Raw genomic sequence first — 21636 nt, 5'->3', positions numbered from 1 at the left:
AATTAATCATTGTGAAAATTGCATCTGTTCAACAAACAATGGACCATCAATATTTTTCTTCTAAAATCAAAAAGGAACAAGAAAGGTAGTTTTCATAAGGATCTGCAGTGCTCCCTGGTGGACAGAGCTTCTGCTGGTTTTACAGTCTATGGCTGGTACTATTCAGTCCATCCTAGTCGGAAGGGTCTGATCTAAGCAAAACTGATTGTGTGTGTAAAGGTTCTGCAGGAAATATAAGCAATGTATTAACTAGTCTGAAAATCAAAATCATAAACAGCTTTGGCTTTTGTTTTTGTTCTTTTGTTCTCTTGATTTTGTATTTGTGAATCCATACCCTGAGCTGGCCAGAGGAGGATGGGCCCCCTACTGAGTCTGGGTCCTTCCAATGTTTCTTCCTACATGTCTCTCGTGGAGTTTTTCCTTGCCACTGTTGCCGCTGGCTTCCTCTATTGGGGGGTTTAGCGTACTGTGACAAAATCTTTTGTAAAATGTGCTATGCAAATAAAATTTGATTGATTAAACTTTTCCATTGGTGCATATACAGTGCAATTATCCATATGTATAAGCCTATGTACTATGTAAATGTTGCTGCAGTCCACTTTCTGTCAACCTCATTTGTGAATGAATTTCCAAACATCTCATTGTGAATCATATGGGTGGGTATGTAACCTAGTCTTTTGTTGCCTTAAAAAAAAACTGAATTTTTAAAGTGTCCTCTTCATCAGCACAACCTTGGCCTATATTCAAAGGAACACTGGATCTGTAGCTTGATTTTGGCTGATTTACAATTTATACATTGGGCTTATATTGCAATATATTTCCATTGTTAAATATCTGTCAAACTATGCAGAGCACTATACATACTGTAGCATCAAGATATTTATTTAGGCAACATTCTTCAAATAAGTTATTTAAAATATGTGTTAATTACATAGACTGTACTATAATGTAGTACACTCAACTTTTCCTTTTTTATACAAACGTTTCTGCTATCCATTGACAATACTCTACTACTTGCACTATTGCTACTGACACTACAACCACTATACCATCACCACTACAATTACTTGAAATTCTGCAACTCAGGTACTGATCGTAGGTTTTTCTTGGGAATAAGGATATATTATTTAAACTATAACATTTAATCCTTCGGTCAGCAAATAGTCTACTTCAAGTTAAAGCTCATTTGTATTTAAAGTAACCCCAGCGCCGCACTTTTAAACGTGTAAACTGAGAAACGATTGAATTGCTTGTCCACAGCAAACGCGCGGAGCCCTTTCATTGACTGAAACACCCACGTGACGTGTTCACACAAACCACAAACGTTTGATTATTTTCAACGATGAGGAAAGAAACTTCTTCTACTCAGTGTGGGAACGCGACGTCACGGTTTGCTTCTTTTCGGGTCCCTGTTCAACCCCCGAGGGGTGAAATATCTTGCCGTGGATTGCTGTGTGAGTGTGTTAAGTGTGTGTGAGATAATTGCTATTGTATAACTTCGTCGTGGACGAGATACTGAAATAAAAATGGCTTCCGCTACACCTGACGGTGCCGAGCAAGATGCCCCATCACCAAGCAACCAACACGGCGTACTGCGCATAGGAGAAGCCGAGGAGGAGACGCAGGGCCTGCAAGCTCCGAAAGAGGAGCCGGTTGACAGCGAGGTTATAAAAGTGGAAGAAATGGACGGCGAACAAGTCTACGGGGAAGGAGACGCGAAGGCTCCGGTGGTAGCCGACGTTCCCGAAGCGGGATCGGCCGGAGAAGAAGAGGAGGAAGAAGAAGATATGGGTTGCGAGGTTGCCGGAGCATTGGAGAGCCCGGAGCAGCGAAGCCCAGCGTGCTGCAGCGAAACCTGCGACGGCACAGAGAAGGAGATGAAGCAGGAACAAAGGGAGGAAAACGAGTCTTCGTCCAGCGACTGCATAAAGCCGGGCAAAAACGAGGACGGGACTGAGAAAAACGACACCAGCAAAAGGCGAGCCAGTGTGGAGATGTCATCGTCGGATGGGGAACCCCTCAGTCGCATGGATTCCGAAGACAGGTCAGAGAAATCAAAATGTGATTTGAAAACGTAATGTCATGCTTTATAGGTAGATGGAACAGATTCAGCATAACTACTTCGGTATATCCAACTAGCAGATTGATACGGCTTATTTAACATTATATATTTCCATCAACCTGTAGTATCAATCCTATATTTCACACTGTGGCTATGTAACCATAGGCAGTTGTTAGACCCGTGCCATCCGTGATGACTGAACGCACTGCTGCCATCTGTCATCATTAATATCTGAGGTGACTGGGATCGTACCTAGACGAATGGGTGACAAAACTGTGTTTACTATCGTTAGCTAGATTTGCCATCTTCCAGGATTAATTTTACCCCTTCACGTTCTGTCGTTGAATTCGTTTAACCAGCCTTGTTGGGTACCATCGAAGCGTTCATTTTCAAAGTTTAGTTTACTGCAGATGTGTGGTTTTCTGTTGGGTTAGTTGTTATAATTATTAACACATTTTAATGGGGAATATGAAGTTACCTAGTCTACGATATATGGTACTAATAAAATAGTCCAGTTGATTCCATTGTGAGTTGGATAGGGAAAGTCAGGATGAGTTTGTTTTTGCATTAAATGATGTATGTTAAATCATGGGAAAGATTACTATCTGTCTCCTTCCTTTTTAAATATCAATATCACTGTTTTCAACCATTATGGTGCAGCTTACAATGGAGGTGAAACAACAAAGTGTCATGTTTATTTTTAGCTGAAATCTGTATGGATAAGACCAGCAATTTAGGTAAACCATGTAACTAAGTTTCCTCAGAACAGACCGAGGTGTAGATGGGCAGATGAGTTATTCTGAAACCAACCTGGGATCTTGGTCCTGATGATTTGAGTGCCACAATCATGATTTACATCAACAATATTTTCATCATTAACACGGTGACACAGGTGGCACAAACACTTTAAATATTCTGGAAAGTTCCTTATACAGCTTTATCCTTGACTTTAACTCATGAAGTGCCTAAGTGACATATACTGAACTTCCTGGTGCGGTCATGTGACAATGTGTGAATTTCCAAATTGGCGGTGTTGTGGAAATCCAAATAAAAAAGGCAGATCTGTGTTAATAAGCAAAAAACTGTAAAGCTGATTTATTTTCAAATGAGGAATACATTTACCATGAACGCCCAATGTAACACATATGTAACATTACAGATATTTGACACTAGGGGGTAGTATTTCAAAAAAATATTCTGAAATGTGTTCCATGTGGTCCATTTGGTCTGTTTTATATCCCCCATAATTTTAATTTAAGGAGAAATGGGTCCGGGTTCTTATGCAAGTTCTCTATGTTGCAGTTAGTAGTTAAATAAATTAAATATACTTAATTTACTTAAATTATTCTTGTTATATTTAGTATTTTGCTCACAGATGACAGATTTATTCTTCTATTTTTATAGTGATTTAATTTCATAATTGTTTTTGCATATATTGGCTATTCCTGGCTATTCTCATATACAGTCGTTAAAACTCTATGTATACTTGTACAATATTTGGCACCAATATCACAGGCAGCTCTAAGAGACTCTGGATGACAGTGAAGGACTGGTTCACATGGACTACAGTGGAAATGACAGTCATAGATATCACAGACGAGAAACAAATTACACTCCACACAGCTGTAATTTACCCAGGCTGGGGGAAGAGTGGAGTCCCTCTCCTCCCTGTCTTCATGCCTCTGTCATTGACGCCATAGCTATAAGGGCCCATCTGGACTCTGTGCTGAAGTATATAAAATAGCAACATCCAGTGGTGAAGACCTGGAACTTTACCGTAGACTGGCATGGGGAGTACCTGACCTGGAACTTTACCGTAGACTGACATGGGGAGTATGTTACCGGGAACTTTACCGTAGACTACCGTGATTGACAGTAACAAGCTTGTCAATAGATGTCCGTGGAAAACAAACAATCATCAGGCTTTATCTCCTGCATAAGAGACAAACATGAGGGCTTTAATGCTCCACAAGTGTGTGAGAGCAAGTCCATGCAAACGATCATTTGTGAATCATGAATGAGGCCAAATGATCATTACTGAATGAGCTGAAGGCTCATTACTGAAACTTTTATTCTCCTTCCCCCTCTACCATTAATGAAAGGCTTCAGTGTCTGTCACTTTTTTTGTATAACACAGATCTTGTTTAACTTTTAACAGATCAATAATAACTGTGATCCCGTGACTTCTAGGCTGTTATGAAAAATGAGCCAAACAAATACATGACTCACAGGAAAAACCATCCTCTTTTGCTCATGGTATTTTGCAGAAATGAGATGAGCCAATTATATTTTTGCCAATTAAGTTTTCTTTCCCGTGCCTACTATACAAATTCTAAGACGTATTATAGTGTCGCTAAAAAGAAAACTTGAAAAATGTATTATGTTTGCAATTATCCTCATGTGAATTTGTCTTGTGGTACTCGATCTTCAGCATCTGTTGCATAGGCTACTTCTACCGTAGCTCGCCCCCCCGTCCCCCTGTCCTGTTTCTCCTTCCTGTGATTAAGTGTCCAATATATCCTTTGTACTTACAGTCTGAACACACATTAAGTTAATGCATTGTGTGGGAAAAAACTGCCTGGAGCATCGGTGTGAGTGTGTACTCACTGTCAATTTCTACAACACTGGAATGGCCAAATAACGCACTGTCAGACAGGAAATAAATCCCACTCATGTTGATTTAGTTTCTGAACCGACGTCGGTCTGTCTTAAAGTGTAAAGAAATTCTCTACACAAAAGAGCTTGGAGCTCACCCTGCATAGAGGAGAGTGTGGGTCTTTCAGATTAGTGAGAAATTTCTAGGAAACGGGCTTTTTTAGCAGGTTGCAGGTTTGCGGTGCTCAAAATGGACTTTTGGCTCTTGTTTCAGTGTCCTCCCACGTCTGTCTGCAGAGTGGATGGCTCACAGGCTGCGATGTGCCGTTGGCCACGTTTTTTAACGGGTATGGAGGATGGGGTTTGAAGGGGGCTTTTTTAGGCGGGACCCAGGTGTGGGTGCTGTAGTCTCGATGTGAAACCGAAAACCAGAGCTCTCTGCTGAGTTGGTCAAACGTGTGGGGAATACCGGTAGGGTGTGTTTGCTCAGTGGTTGTAGTGTGCGGAATACCGGTAGGGTGTGTTTGCTCAGTGGTTGTAGTGTGCGGAATACCGGTAGGGTTTGTTTGCTCAGTGGTCGTAATGAGTGACACATGCGAGCCTGAACACTGTTGAGCACCTGCCTCTGCCCGCTGTTTCCATGGCGCTGACACGCCGCTTGCCTCTTCCAGCGGGCATAGTGTATGGCACACGGCCAGGGCTGCTGCATGTTCTACACAAAATGGGAAAAACTACTTCTTTAGAATTGCCTTTATATCACATATGATTGATGAATCTTGTAAATTTTGTTGCCTTTTACGTCATTATATTGTCTCCAGTTTGAATAGCGTGTAGCCGTTTGGCGGATTGGGAAGTATATGCATGTTGATTTCTTAAAGCAATGTACGTTTGTGTCCAAGTACGAGTACAGGTGCAGGTGTGTTTGCATGTTTCTGTGTGTTTGCCTGTTTCTACATATTTGCATATGACCTTTTCCATCATGCTTGAGCAGAGACAGAAATGTAAACTTTGCTTTATGAAACCTGTTGTCATTGTTACAGGGCAGCAGAAGAGTTTACCCAGCAGGTTTAATGAGGTTTGGGACCGGTGGATGGTTAATGAGGTTTGGGACCGGTGGACGGTGAATGTGGTTTGGGACTGGTGGACGGTGAATGAGGTTTGGGACCGGTGGACGGTGAAGGGTTGCAGGGCAGGGCTCTGTTTTAAAGGGAACGGAAAGCTGCTCACGCTGAAGAGCTCCTGAAGACAGACGAGTAGCGCCAGTGTTTCTGAAGGATGCCTATGCCCGGTCTGTCCTTGGTACAGGCAGAGAGGAGCCCCGTGTGAAATGGAGGGACAGGGGCTTGTGGGTAATGAGGCTCTCAGGGTCTTTCTGTGAGGGGGGGGCATCTCTCCCTCTGGTTTCGCAGTTCTGCGGTTTCGTGTCAAACTGACGCTTGGGGCTCTGTCACGCCCGAACCGCAAATCGATGAACCTGGAGGATGGTGGTGGGTGGTGGGGGGTGGGGGTGGGGGTGGGGGGGGATGTGGGAGACTGAAACTGCCGTGAAAAAGCACTCTGTCAGCCCGCCGCTCGCCGCAGTCAGCGATCCGCGGAAACAGAGACCGCCATGAGTCATACGCTGCCGCGGCGCGCGGTTTGAGGAGTGTGTGAGAGGCCGGCCTTTCTGCCCGATGTGTGTGTGTGTTTCCACACTGCTCACCCGCAGACTCATATCTGTTAGAAGCCTTGCTGCAGCTCTCTCTTATCTTTTCTCATTCGCCTAGAAACGATTCTGCAGTCTGCAGGTTGGCGGCTGCCTCTTCCTCACCCTTTTACAGGGTAAAGGTGTGGATAACGCCCTGGCAAGGCTCTTATAGTCTCACGCGTTGCTGTATCAATAGATATGTTCTCAAACAGTTCAGGGGCAGTAGTCTGTAGGAAGTAGATGACGCTTACCTCAACACAGAGTCGTCCCTGACCCAGATCTTTAACCGCTGTTTAAAATGTAAATCGTTCAGACGATGTACAGGATGTCTTTGTGGCCCACTGAGTGGTTGATCAGTTAGAAGGTGTGTTGTTCTGGAACATGATGTGTTCAGTAGGGCAGCTGAAGTCTTTTCAGTATGATTTCAGATGTTTTGGGTGGGGGGTGGGTGGGGGGACGTGTAACTGACAGGCTGGTTTGTAATGGGGAAGTGGCCTGTGCCTCCTAAGGCTGCCGTTGAGAAAGGGCAGAGGGCATGTGCAGTGTGTCATTAGCATGGACGCAGCTTACACAGTTGGACATGGCTCATGCGTTTATTATGTAAACAGAGTGTGACTGTGTGTGCCAGTGAGCGGCTGGTTGAGTTGTCTGGCTTTGCTCTGAAGTGTCACACAGTGCGCAGGGACAGCCCGACTGTTTATTTTCACACTGATCCTGCTACGGCTGCTGATTAATGACCCTGACCAGGGTCAGCCAATGAATTCCCTGCACTGTCGCTGTGTGGAAATGTCTCTCTCTCTCTCTCTCTCTCTTAACGCTATCTCTCTCTCTCCCTCCCTCCCTCTCTCCCTCACTCACTCTCTTCCTTCCTCGCATTCTTCCTCTCTCTCCCTTTCCATGGAAGTGAGGTCATTTGTGGTCCATGTTTGCTTTGGAAGGCGCCGGAACAATCTGATCCCCGAGCTGTGTTCCCTGTCCCTGCTGACAGCTCTGCCCTGACAGCAGGGGTAAAAAAAGGCAGGGTTCATACCAACAGAACACAGCGGATTCCTCTCTGCCTCGGACCGTGGCGGGTCTGCAGGAGGACACGGCCATGCCGGGGGCAGCCGCGCCTCCACGTGCGTGCGAGCGAGCGCAGGGGGTGAAGCGCTAGTCCGGCGAACGCGAGGTTTGTTTCTCCTCCTGGCGCCATGGCGACCTGGAGCCGAGAAGTACGGGAGGACCGGGCCTGTCCTTTGAGCCCGGAACAGCTGGAGAGAGGGCTGGAGGTGCCCACCTGACCTCCACCGCTCCTCCTGCTGTGCCCTGTCTCCTCCGGACGCCACCACAGACCTCCAAACCCCTCCTGCTGCCCCCATGTGACCACTGCTGGTCCGGCCTTCTGGAGAGGCTCGATCCCGGGATGTTCGAGTGCATTCTGGGACCCAGTGTCAGCAGTGATGACGAGGGTATGAAATGCGTGTAAAAAATTCACAGCAGGTCACCTCTGACACCTGTCATGGCATGGGACAGATTATGTTTTTGCCTGCCCACCCCCCCGCACTTGATTGGCGCTGAGCTGCAGCACCCTGTCGGGGGTTGCGATCGCGACCGTATCCCGAGAGATGCCCTCGCAGCAGCGCTAGCGGGCGCTAATGATGTCATCGCCCCAGCGCTGAGAGCTTGAGACGGACGCGAGGCCAAGCGAAGAGCGATCGAGTCCTCCTTCCTCCTCCTTCCTCCGCCTCCCTACGTCGCCGGCGTCGTCCGTCTCAGGGCCCGGGCGTGTCACGTGAGCGCCCGTCAAACTGCCCGCTCTCCGCCGCTCCGCCCCCTCTCTGATGCCCCCCGCTCGCGCTGCTTTCCTTCATTTTGTTCCCCGCGGTGCAGAGAGCGCAGCGAGCGATCGGGTGTCTGCGTGGCAGGAGAGCGTCCCCAACTGCTGGTTATGACAGGAAATTGGGTTTTGAATTTCAAATGTGGTTACGTGGCGGATGCTGTTAGCCCGAGGCTTCTTGTAAAGCGAGATGTTGATCCGTTGGGCAGTTTTCTGTCCGCCATCTGTCAGGCAGCGGAAAATGGACCCTGAATTCGGCAGTGAGATTAGCTGATATTGACCAAATGATTGGGAAGCTATCTTGTTCCATCTCTGAATTTATCAAGGGTAATAGGGGATAGAGGCTTAATGTACCCCATAATAGGCCTGATATGTACTGTCAAACACTTGTCTGAACCTCAATTATGGTTTTACTGTACAAAAAGACACTCTGACCTGTTCCCTTCCATTACTCGCAGACTGTCTGCTGGCTCCGCCCCATTCTGGATGGCTCCACCCCCTGTTGGGATCTAAGGACGGCCTTGCTGTAAACCTGTTAAATTCAGCGGTTGTTTTAATTTGCTTTTGGACCCGTGAGGAAGTGTCTCTCTGCTTCCACCCTTCTGCGCTGGCAGCAAAGCTACCACCTCTCCTCCCTCCATCATCAGGCCTGTGTTTTTCATTGGCCAGGTTAGGCAGCGAGGGCATGCTCACCATCTCTCCCCAGCCAATCGCAGGGCCCCGCCCCCCCCCCCCCCCCCCCCCCCCCCCCATCCTGATCACCACCAGCTCCGTGCCCGCAGTCTTTCTGGGACTGACACTGCCACTCAGGAGGAAGGTCCCTCGTCGCCGCCCTGCTGGGCTCTGATGGCCGCCGCAGTCGCCTGTCGCAGGACAGAGAGCAGCGAAGCGACAGGGCAGGCTTCTCCTGATCACTAATACACAGTGTCGTTCTCTTCCCTAAGCGGATCGGCGTGGGAAAGTGACTGAACGCCGCGGGCGAACTCGCGCGCTCTGGTTCCGTAGAGCCGGCCAAGGCCGGGCCGCTGCGGCGCTCCGCGTACGAGGAACGGGTTCGGGTTAAAGTCAGCTGCCTACAGAGCCTGCTGCAGGGACTGTCTGCGCATAGCTGTGCATTGGAAGGGCTGTTGTGCTCCTGGCTACAGCAGAACTCTTCCAGTTAACGTGTTCCAGCTGTGCAAGCAGACCGTATGGGAAAGGTTAATCATCGCGAGCCGCAGCAGATAAAGCTGTTTAAACAAGCGGGTGAAGTCCTGTAAAGTGGCCACCCCTTGTGCCCCCCGTCTTGAAATGCGTGACTCTGATGTGACCCCTCTGTCTCCCCCTCCCCATCCAGGATCAACAGCAGCCCTGCGTAGCTGTGCTGTGTCTCTGTAGAGATAACTCACTCTGTTATTTGTAGAAACCCCTTCTGTCCCTCTGCTTTCTGCAATGCCAGAAACATGTTCCTTCTCTCTCACTTCCTGTTGTTCTGTCCGTGTGCTTACATAGCTGTGCTTCTGTCCAGGATAGTTGCATTCGTGCGGTGACTCCTCTGTGACTCTATCTCTACTGCAGCATTAGTAGTACTGTGATATGACACTATTGTGGTTATGCAGTAACTCCTCTGTGACTCTGTCTACTGCAGCATTAGTAGTACTGTGATATAACACTGCTGTGGCCGTGCAGCGACTCCTCTGTGACTCTTTCTCTACTGCAGCATTAGTAGTGCTGTGATATAACACCACTGTAGGTGACTCCTCAGATGTCTCTGTGACTCACTCTCCCTCTGCCCCTCCAGTATCACTAGCAGCACTATCGCCCCTCTGGCTTTACTGTGACTCATCTCTGACTCTCTCTCTCTCTCTCTCTCTCTCTCTCTCTCCCCCCAGCATCAGCAGCACGCTGATGGACATGTACAGCACGGCGTCCAGCGGCCGCTCCACGCCCGCCATGATGAACGGCCAGGGCAGCGCCGCGCCCTCCTCCACCAAGAGCATGGGCTACACCTGCTGCTGGGACCAGTGCCACGTCTGCTTCAACTCCAGCCCCGACCTGGCCGAGCACATCCGGGGGCTGCACGTGGACGGCCAGCGCGGGGGGGTCAGTCCCGCCGCCCGTCTCCCGCCCTCCTCTTCCTGTCTCTCTGCACTCTCTGCTCCTGCTTCTCCTCTCTGCGTCTCCCCTTTCCCGTGCTCCTGCTCTCTCTGTGGTGATGTCACTCGCTGAGGGAAGTGTGTGTGGTCAAACCCTTTTCTCTTTCTTATATCGCAGTCATGAGATTGAGGGTCTGAGATTACTAGTCATTTCTAATTTGTATAGTTTTTGTATTTTATGCCCTGCTGCAGTTATTCTTTTTCAACTTGTAGGTGTACAGTGTCGGTGCTTTTGTTGGTCTAATCCTGGTTGTGTGTGTTTGTGTGTGTGTGTGTGTGTGGTGTATGTATGTGCGTGAACGTGTGTGTGTGTGTGTGTGTGTGTGTGTGTGTGTGTGTGTGTGTGTGCGCCATTATCTTTTGAGATCGCAGATGGTAATTGACTGATTTGTTAGTCATCGCATTGATAAGTGCTGTGTGAAGGCGGGTCTGGCTGAGGCTTTGCTTGTGAGAGCGGCTGTCTCTGATCGCCCTGTGTGAGGCAGTGTGATGTCGTACGCCCCTGATAATAGCGCTTTCGGCTGCCGGCAGCCACGCTGAGCGTAATCCAAACTTCCTGCTTTATAGGCTGAGCAGCTGGGGAGGGCCTTCTGTACGTTACGCTCTCGGAGAAGATTAGAAACAGCTTGAGCGCTCGTCCTGTTTCTCAAATTAATTTCCTTTTTTCAGAGTGGGGATGGGGATGGGGGGGATGGGGATGGGGATGGGGATGGGGATGGGGGGGGGAGGGGGATGGGGATGGGGATGGGGGGCAGGGGGGGCAGAATGTTCCAGCGAGTAGCTTTTTAAAAGGCAGGAGTCTGTCGTCATTCTCAGCTGCTGTTTGAATAGAGGCCAGTTGTCTGCCCACTGAAGTCAGTGTGCCATGCCGGGCCTGAGCATTTAAGCAGTCTGACTTCCTGCCCATCTATCTCTGCTCTGTCCCCCATACTGATGTCTGAAAGGCATGTTTTTTGGTGTTTTGGTCCTATAATAATGTATATAAAATATTTGTACACTTGCGTGTGTGTGTTGGTGTGTGTACTTTTGTGGGTGTACTTGGATTTGTGAATTTGTCTGTGTGTGTGTGTGTATGTGTGCACGTTCGCACGTGTGTGTGTGTGTGTTTGTGTGTGCTTGTTTCTACGTATATATTCCTGCGTGTGTGTGTGTGTGTGTGTGTGTGCGTGTGCTTGTTTCTATGTCTGTGTTCCTGTGTACGGGCATGCATGTGTGTGTGTGCGTGCATTCGTGCGAGCGTGTGTGTGTGTGTGTGTGCGTGCGTGCGTGCGTGCGTGCGTGCGTGCGTGCGTGCGTGCGTGCGTGCGTGCGAGTGTGTGTGTGTAATTAGGAGTCCCTGGGCGTGCCAGGCGGGTTCCCCTGCAGTGGGAGGGGCTGACGCCTCTGTCTCTCCGGCAGGTGTTCGTGTGCCTGTGGAAGGGCTGCAAGGTGTACAACACGCCCTCCACCAGCCAGAGCTGGCTCCAGAGGCACATGCTGACGCACAGCGGGGACAAACCCTTCAAGGTGGGCCCGCCGAACAGCGCCAGCCTGCCGCTAACTCTGGCGTAGCGCGCGCTCTCCCCCGCCATCAGTGTGTAAAGTGCCCATATGTCCCCGTTTAAGTGCCAAGGCGAGCGAGTGAATGGATGAAGTGGGATGTGGCAGCTGTAATCTGCCTGTCACACACTGCTGCGCCTGTGTGGAACTCTCCGGAACTCGGGAAGCCGTCGCTCCAGAATTGTTACAAATTGAACCCCCCCTGTCTCCGAGCCGACGGGTCCGCTGAGTGATTGTATCTGCGTGTTGTTGGAATGGAAACGCTGCGGCTCTATTGATTTTATTCAAATTCCAGAGCGTAGATGTATTGCTGGCCAGAATAAATGAATACAAGCACTAACTAATAGGAAGTCCTCTGGCTTTTTATGTCTGACTTTTTGATGCGTGCCTCCGCAGAGCCCTTCCAGCAGTGCGCTCCTGCGGATTAGCCCGTCTAAACATCCAGCGCTGCTTTGTGTCCTGTCCCGTGTTCCCAGGCAGTCTGTGTGTTACTGACCCCCTCTGACCCCTTGGCAGTGCGTGGTGGGCGGCTGCAATGCCAGCTTCGCGTCCCAGGGGGGGCTGGCGCGCCATGTGCCCACCCACTTCAGCCAGCAGAACTCGTCCAAGATGTCCGGCCAGTCCAGGATGAAGGAGGAGTCGCCGTCCAAGGCCGGCCTCAGCAGGAGGAGGAAGCTGAAGAACAAGCACCGCAGGGCCTTGCGTACGTACTGAGCTCCGCTGTGCAGATAACGCTCTTTAACAGCTTCATACATCCCACTTTAACTGCACTTCCACTGTTACTCTACACAGCCTCATGCGGAGCTAGGGCTGAGGGTGGAGCTGGGCCTGAGGGCCAAGCTGGGCCTGTGGGCGGAGTTGGGGCTGAGGGTGGAGCTGAGCCTGAGGGCCAAGCTGGGCCTGTGGGCGGAGCTGGGGCTGAGGGTGGAGCTTAGTGTGAGGGCAATGCTGGGCCTGAGGGCGGAGCTTGGTGTGAGGGTGGAGCTGGGACTGAAGGCAGACGGCGGGAGAAGCGCAGTCAGGTGTTGACTGTCTGAAATGTTGATGTGCCGTTTCCCTGACGACGCTGTACCATCTGCCTCTGTGTTCCCGCGCCCTCCAGTCTGCAGCCTGTTTACCTTTCAGCAGAGACGGCTTAATAACCCTCTCTTCCTTCCCTCCCACCAGCAACATCCTGCAGATACTGATTAAATTACCTGTTTTCTAGACCGATTTTAAACTTGAATGGATACGAGACGCTGGAGTCTGACTTGAATGTCAAGTTATTTTCTTCAGAAATTATGACTGGGGGAAAAAAAGCCATCCTGCGCATTAAAGGAGCAGCTTGTAAACCGCTAGGCCCCTCTCCTCACGCCAAGCAGGGACATCAGTTCTGTCTGTGCGCCCCCCCCCACTCCCCCACACACACCCTAAAAGTGCGGGCGGAGCCCCGTGCTCCTGAGACGCGTGGGGGCGGCGCTGGGCTCCAGAGCGAACGCCTGGCTGGAGGGACGCCAGGGTTCTGATGCGCGATTAATGAACGAGGCTTCAGCGCGGAGCTGCCGGGTCCCGAGCCGCGCCTGCAAAGGCTGCTGGGAGATCGGGCGGGCCGCCAGCAGGTTAGCTGAGGTAACGGCAGACTCAGGCACAGGAGTGTGGGAGCGCAACCCCCCCCAAACCCCCCCCCCCCCCCAACCCTGCATTCCTGTACAGTGAAATATCAGTGAAATATCCAGTATGGAAGCTGCATGCTTGGTACACGCGTGTAGTGCTGGAGCTCAGACACCAGTGCGTGGCTGACTGGCCATTTTGTGTTCGTGCGGTTCATGTGCTTCAGGAGGTCACAGACTTTTTTTGCAGCACATTTTGCAGCAAAACGTCGGGAAACACTTCTGTTGTTTTGGCTTTTTAATCAGTTGGCTGCTGCAGTCTTGGGTTACTGTAACGTGAGCTTCCCAGAAACGGGTCTTATCAGGAATTACAAGTGTTTCCAGGTATCAGACAGACGTACGGACAGACTGATGATCCCCAAAGGGAAAGGAGTCATGAACATAACACATACCACTAAAAATGAAAACATACGTGCTATAAACCGTGTAAGACAAAAGCCTGATCATTGCAGACAGCTGAACAGTATATTATCTCATAGACGCTAATGCTTCCATGCATTACTGTTACTCACACCTGTACCAGGAGCACACACACTCATCCCTCTCACACACCTGTACCAGGAGCACACACACTCATCCCTCTCACACACCTGTACTAGGGACACACACACTCATCCCCTGTCTCACACCTGTACTAGGGGCACACACACTCATCCCTCTCTCACACCTGTACTAGGGGCACACACACTCATCCCTCTCTCACACCTGTACTGGGGACACACACACTCATCCCTCTCACACCTGTACCAGGAGCACACACACTCATCCCCTCTCTCACACCTGTACCAGGAGCACACACACTCATCCCTCTCACACACCTGTACTAGGGACACACACACTCATCCCCTGTCTCACACCTGTACCAGGGGAACACACACTTATCCCCTCTCACACACCTATACCAGCAGCACACTCATCCCTCTCACACCTGTACTAGGGACACACACACTCATCCCTCTCTCACACCTGTACTAGGGACACACACACTCATCCCCTCTCACACCTGTACTAGGGACACACACACTCATCCCCTCTCTCACACCTGTACTAGGGACACACACACTCATCCCCTCTCACACCTGTACTAGGGACACACACACTCATCCCTCCCTCACACCTATACCAGCAGCACACTCATCCCTCTCTCACACCTGTACTAGGGACACACACACTCATCCCTCTCACACACCTGTACCAGGAGCACACACACTCATCCCTCTCTCACACCTGTACTAGGGACACACATACTCATCCCTCTCACACACCTGTACTAGGGACACACACACTCATCCCTCTCTCACACCTGTACTAGGGACACACACACTCATCCCCTCTCACACCTGTACTAGGGACACACACACTCATCCCCTCTCACACCTGTACTGGGGACACACACACTCATCCCTCTCTCACACCTGTACTAGGGACACACACACTCATCCCCTCTCACACCTGTACTAGGGACACACACACTCATCCCCTCTCACACCTGTACTAGGGACACACACACTCATCCCTCTCTCACACCTGTACTAGGGACACACACACTCATCCCTCTCTCACACCTATACCAGCAGCACACTCATCCCTCTCTCACACCTGTACTAGGGACACACACACTCATCCCTCTCACACCTGTACTAGGGACACACACACTCATCCCTCTCACACCTGTACTAGGGACACACACACTCATCCCTCTCACACCTGTACTAGGGACACACACACTCATCCCTCTCACACCTGTACTAGGAGCACACACACTCATCCCTCTCACACACCTGTACCAGGGGAACACACACTCATCCCTCTCACACACCTATACCAGCAGCACACTCATCCCCTCTCACACCTGTACCAGGGGAACACACACTTATCCCTCTCACACACCTATACCAGCAGCACACTCATCCCTCTCACACCTGTACTAGGGACACACACACTCATCCCTCTCTCACACCTGTACTAGGGACACACACACTCATCCCTCTCTCACACCTGTACTAGGGACACACACACTCATCCCTCCCTCCCTCCCTCCCTCGCCTGCTGCAGAGCGGCCGCACGACTTCTTTGACGCGCAGACGATGGACGCCATCCGGCACCGGGCCATCTGCCTGAACCTGGCCACGCACATGGAGAGCCTGGGCCACGGCCACAGCGTGGTCTTCCACAGCACGGTGAGTCCCGCCCGAACGCAGGGCGCCAGGGGAACCCCTCCTGGGGCGCTCGGCCTGTCTGGAAACCCGAGTCGGGGCAGCCTGCCCACGTATCCTCCTCCTGCCAGGGTGGGACATTTAAGCACCTCGTTTAGCTGCAGGGACTTTATATCCTTCTGCTATCAAGCCCGTTATTCTGTGTTCTTGGCCTCTACGTTGGACTGTTTTTTGGAAACCACTGGCCTGAAATTTCTGTGTTCTTGCCATTCTGTTGCTTTCAGTTACCACTCTTCTTTAGTGATGATGCCAGGTGCTGTGAGACATTTTTCACAAATGTAATGAGAGGTTGAAATGGTGCTTTTATGAATTTCAGCAAGGCTGAGTTTTGCTGTCTTTCTTGCCGTGCTTTGTGCTGTAGTGCTGTAAGGGAAGTACCCTCTTCCAGCAGAAGATGGCAGTAGAGATCCATCGAGCTTGGTAACAATCACACAGTTTCATTCACAAATGCGCGGACTGAGTCGATTCATATTACTCAATAGCATTTGAAAAATAGAAATGAAATAAAATGAATTTTCGGCAAGAACTCGTATAACAACCTAACCCGTTATTCTAATCCTTGCTCATAACGAATTTGAAATCTGACCATATGATGTCACTCGGAACCATACCCGCTTGTCCATGGCTAATATTTTCACCCTGAATCCCTGAATCCCCTTTATGCCCTGAATCCCCTTTCACTGTGGGTTTTTTCTGAATGAGGGTCAGGTTGTCGTGAAGCCTCTGGAGGATAATGGAATTACTTCAGCTATCAGCATTGATGTCAGCAAGTCCCTGTTCATCTTGTTTTGCCGTGCATTTAAAAATAAGTTTCATCCTGCATTTACCAAATATTTACGTAAGGGGAATCTTGAGCAAATGTCAAGCTAATGACAGATTTGTCTTTGCGGTTGGTTGTTGAGGTAGCCATGACAAATACTGAAATGCTCATAAAAGCCTTTAAATGTTGCATTTATTGTTATTGTTATTGGTGAAATCGTTGAGAATCAAGTCATGGTGCCTGAGAATGTCATGAGTATGGGTCTTTTCAAAAGAAAAAGAAAAAGAAAGTAATTTCTCCATTTAATCCAAGTGGCCTTGCAAAGATAAAGTAAGCTTTTAGACAGAGTACAAACGGGAATCATTTTTTGCCTCGTGTTCTCTTGCAGAGAACTTTGCAGAGTGAACACTAGAGGGCAGTGTTGTCCCTTTTTGGCTGAGTCTGTTGTTTTCACAGGAAAGCTTGCATTTTTCTTTGAAGTGGAGGAAAGTAAAGGTCATCCATTTTACGGCATTAAGCCTGAAGTCCCCTTTCCGCTCCCCTGAATAATGATCTGGAGCGGCTCGTCAGTACCTCCCGCACACGCCCTCGCCTCCCTCATGATGCCAGTTGTTACAGGATGCCCGATTTTTCAGCGTTAGCTGTAGATGTGTGTGCCCGCGCGCTCGCGCGTGTGTGTGTGAGTGAGTGAGCGAGTGAACGAGGCAGAGAGAGTGAGTGAGCGATCCAGTAAGTGTGTTTCTGTGTTGTCACAGAAAACTCTCGCCTGTGCCAAACTTTAATGTTCGCCCCCCACCATCCCCCCCCCGCCCCCACTCCCCCCGGTTGTTGCCGAGGCGTTGTAGCGGCGCTGGCGTGGAAACGCCGTGCTGCCCAGCGGGCCGGGTCATACGCGGTCTCCGCTCTCCCTCTCCATCACAGTCCGGCCCGCCGCCGCTGCCGCGGCAACCAGGGCTCTCGGGGGGGCGGGGCTCAGGGAGCGTGGGGGCGGCAGATCGCTTTTTCCCGCCTCAATTAGCACAGCGGAGGGGTGAGAGGTGGGAGGTGAAAGGTCAGGCCTGCAGCTGAGGGATGAACAGGCTGGATGGGGGATGGGGGCGTCCCAGACGCGGTGGTGCGTCATCTGCCGCGTGCAGACCGCCCCTCTGCGGGCCAATCAGCCTGTTGACCTCCAAACTGTGACTCCCCCGGGCGTCCTGGTACACAGCGATGTGCGTATGGGTGCTTAATGGGCACTGGGCACTGCCCACAGCAGACTCAGAACAAATTAAGAGTGGCATTAGACAAAGGCGGGCTGCCAGGGGAAATGAGCCAGGTCCTCGTTTATCGGGGGCGTCCGTCAGCGCCGTTATCGGCGTCCTGAGGCCGCGTCCAGCCGCACACGCCTGTCCCCAGCCGCACACGCCTGTCCCCAGCCGCACACGCCTGTCCCCAGCCGCACACGCCTGTCCCCAGCCGCACACGCCTGTCCCCAGCCGCACACGCCTGTCCAGGTGTTCAGAACAGTGCCATGTAGTCCTGAAGGTGTGTTTTTATTAACTAAATGCAGTCTTTGATGATAAGTGTGGCATATGGATGGTATCCATCGCTATTTATGTGTTTTCATGTTAGCTTGACTTGAAATAGTATAGAAGCTGTACCGGTTACCTACACACTGCTGTTTAGTAGCTGCGGCCGCGTTTCAAGCTGTGCGCTTGCGAAAGAGCTGGACGGTTGTTTTTCTGGAGAGCGGGAGCCTTGTTTGTGTCAGGGGAGAGTTTGGCTTATAGCCGCCTCTCAGACCGTTCGTTTTCAGTGTCAAACATGTGAAGGTGTTTATTATTTGCCGGACCACCGCTCCTTAATCCCGCCTCTAGGGGGCGTGGCCTCCAGCGTTTCTTCCTGGTGTTCCTGGCGGAATCCCGCGCCGGTGTGACTTAGTGCTTTTAGGAGATCTGTCACTCGGGGGCGAGCTTGAGAGGGGTGACGGGGTTTTGAGGAGGAGGAGGAGGAGGAGGAGGAGGAGGAGGGCAGGCCGGGGCTGAGGATGAAGGTGCTGGTCAGCGGCTGTTGTGGTGGGCCTCTCTCCCTCCTGTTCCGCAGCCCTCTGACCCCACCCTCCTGGCCGGTCAGGGGGGCGGGGCTTCTGGGTTTTGGGCGGTCACGGGGGCCGAGGAGGAGGGGCTGCAGGGAGGTTCCCGAAGGGCGACATTCGCAGCCTCCTCCGTTCCGCTGAGCTCTGTTTACATTTGAAAAAAGATCTTGTTTTTCTGCCAGTGTGCGTCATCTGGCCCTCCTCTGACACACTGGCCTCTGCCCCCCCCCCCCCCAGATTTAGAAACCGTCTTTTCATTTTGGTGCTCCTGCTTGTTTTCTCTCTTGATGGGGCCGTGTCCTTCTATTGGTCTGTTTGCCGCAGGGCGTGCGTGCAGCGTACACGCCGCGGTCGGATCTCTGGTCACTCCAGCGCACCCAGAACTCTTGGAAAAGTAAGAATTATCATTCCGGTATCGTAAGGGCATTGCGCACATTCAGAATCGCTCCTCTTAATCAGATACTTAGCATTCCTCCTGCACCCGAGTCAGATCTCCGATATCCAGCATCTATCCTACAGCCCGAGAACAGCTACGCATCTACAGTCCTCCCTCTTACACCCTAAACCCACTCTGCACATTTCTGATGTGTCCCTCACCCTGAGAACAGCCCACGCGAGCAGGCCTACCGCTCCTCCACCCTAAAAGCGGTGTTTACGAGGACGAGGGTGGTGCGGCGGGCGGTGCAGCTGACGCAGGCGAGCCGGGGAGGGGGGGGGCAGGGGCAGGGCGGAGCCGCCGAGCCGCACGCTCCCGCTCGTTTAATTAAGAGAGGCGTGCGGCAGCTGTGGCCCGCTGACGTGCGCTCCCGGGCCGGCCCACGGGCCCCGCTCTGTTGTCTTTGGACCGGCGCTGAGCAGCCTGCGCAGAACTGTGGCCCTTCAGCCAGCAGCGCAACCCAGAGACTGGAGGAGAGACGGGGGCGGGGGGGGCGAGCGCGGGACTCCTCCGGGGGGGGGGGGGGTGGGGGGCGATGGCTGAAAGCTAAATCGAGTGAAACGCGTAGGGAAGGAAAGGACAGCATTCGCTTGTTGTTATAAAGTGTGAGATTAATGGCGGTTTCCTACTTTCCCCCCTCGTTCTGCGGCAGCTGCTTCGTAGCGGCTCCACGTCCCGTTTCCGCGTCTGTTTTGGCGGGAGACGTTCCAGAAGGCGGGCAGGTTTGTTTTTTTGGACACGTCCTCGTGTAAAAGCCCTACAGGCTGGCGTGGAGAAGAACTGCTCCATCCCCAGTCCTGCTCCATCGCCTCCTCCCATCCCATCCCATCCCATCCCATCTCTCTCTCTCTCTCTCTCTGCTGCCCTGCTGCCCTGCTGGTTGGCCCTACGCCACGCCCGTATTTGCGGGCACAGTGGCATCCTGTAGTAATGCCCTTTCCTGCATTCTCCCAACAAATTCATTCATTAAACTAGGCCCCAGTGAAGGATGGGAAAGGAGGATGGTAGAATAAAGGGATAAATATGAATCGGTGCACTCAGCTGGGGGGAGGGGGATAAGTGCATGTACCTCCTGGTACTTCTTCCCTTGATCTTGGATCTTGCTCCGTGCATACAGACATTCCCCCTCTCTCTCTCTCTCTCTCTCTCACACACACACACACACACGCACACACACACACACACACACACACTTGGCTCTGTGGAGGATGCAGGTTCAGTGAGATGTGTCGGTGAGGGTGTCATCTGTCCTGAAGTGGCCTCTCTCGGCGCACAGCATCCCCGTCTGCAGTCTGTCCTGCCAGGGGACGGACGGACAGAAGGACAGAAGGACTCTGGCTCAGAAGGACCAGGGCACTCTTGATTTGGGGTTCATCTTGTGATAATGGCAGCACCTCTAGCAGCCCCCACCCCTGTCTGTCTTTGTTGATTATTCTTCTGTACTCCATTACACACTCTCTCTGTCCCTCTCTGTCTCACTCTCCACCCCCCCCCCTTTCTCTCTCTCTCTCTCTCTCCCTGTGGAAAGATTGCTTTTATTTCCCTTCAACCGGTTCATTTTTCATGAATGCTTCATCAGGCCTCTCAAGCCAGAAGTTTTATTTTTGTAAAGCTAACGGCCGATGGCTCATTGAGATTCTTATAAATAGAGGAGCTTTTAAACAAAGCCTCTGACGCAGGATGTTTTTTTAATCTCTCCGTTTCTGTGACAGTATTTCGGAGGAATCTGACTTTATCGCTCCTCTGTTGTGATTCCAGAAACTTCCCGAGCGGAGCAGAGGCCGGCAGGGTCCGCTCCCGTCGTTCTCTGTCCCAAACGAAGACCCCGTCCGCCGAAAATACACCCGTCCTATCAGCACGGGTCAAAGGACAGCCTGTCCTTCAGAATACACGCAGGTCCGTGTGCAGATATGAATCACTTCGCAAAGTCGGGTTTGTAATTCCCAGCCGGGTCTGGGTTGATATGAACGCTTGTGGTTGTGTTCAGCCCATAGTGACCGCGGTTCCCAGCATGCACTATTTCAGGGGTGCAGGCAAGGGAAAGTCCATAGATTTATGTATGGTCACAAGAATGTGGTCAGACAGGAAAGGTTATAGTGAGGGAGCGTTTCTTCAGCACGGGTTGTAAGTGAAGAGGTTCTGTACTGTGCTCCTCCTGAAGGTGAAGCTTCTGCCCAAGATTAAGTGTTTTTTTTTTTTTTTGGTACCCTGGAGTGTGAAACCCAGAATAGTTCCAAAATCTGAGCATCTTGATTTTTATATATTATGGACCATTTTCTGGAATGTTATGAGCAGAGAGTGTTATTCGGGGGGGGCGGGGGGGCTGGGGGGTTGAATGCCAGCCTCATAACAACTGTGATGGGGTAGTGTGAGGCCCAGATTAACACAGCACACTGGAGTGTGAGATTAACACAGATCAACACTGCACACTGGAGTATGAGATTAACACAGATTAACACTGCACACTGGAGTATGAGATTAACACAGGTTAACACTGAACACTGGAGTATGAGATTAACACAGGTTAACACTGAACACTGGAGTATGAGATTAACACAGATTATACATTTAAATGTACTTTATTTATTTTTTTATATCCATGCTTATTGGGCTGCCTGCTTTGCAGAAGGAATACTTGTTTCTAAGAACATGACGGAGATGAGAACA

At 51.0% G+C, this 21636-nt stretch overlaps 1 protein-coding gene across 4 annotated transcripts in view; it reads left to right on the top strand.

Moving 5' to 3' along the window:
* The first annotated feature begins 1324 nt into the window (after window positions 1-1324).
* The window catches only part of aebp2 (AE binding protein 2), a 40953-nt gene continuing 20641 nt past the window's right edge, over window positions 1325-21636 (top strand). For 3 of the 4 annotated variants that reach the window (XM_035425991.1, XM_035425990.1, XM_035425989.1), the window contains exons 1-5: window positions 1326-2044; window positions 10032-10242; window positions 11694-11801; window positions 12351-12537; window positions 15539-15663. In XM_035425991.1, coding sequence (XP_035281882.1) covers window positions 1527-2044; window positions 10032-10242; window positions 11694-11801; window positions 12351-12537; window positions 15539-15663 — 1149 coding nt within the window. In that variant the 5' untranslated portion in view covers window positions 1326-1526. Of the gene's footprint in view, window positions 2045-10031; window positions 10243-11693; window positions 11802-12350; window positions 12538-15538; window positions 15664-21636 lie in introns of all 4 variants that reach the window. The other variant, XM_035425992.1, reaches the window with a different exon arrangement.

The sequence above is a fragment of the Anguilla anguilla genome, chromosome 7, assembly GCF_013347855.1.
Source record: "Anguilla anguilla isolate fAngAng1 chromosome 7, fAngAng1.pri, whole genome shotgun sequence".
In the NCBI taxonomy this organism is placed as follows: Eukaryota; Metazoa; Chordata; class Actinopteri; order Anguilliformes; family Anguillidae; genus Anguilla; species Anguilla anguilla.
Note: the sequence above shows the minus strand (reverse complement) of the source record. Positions and strands in the feature narration are given on the sequence as shown.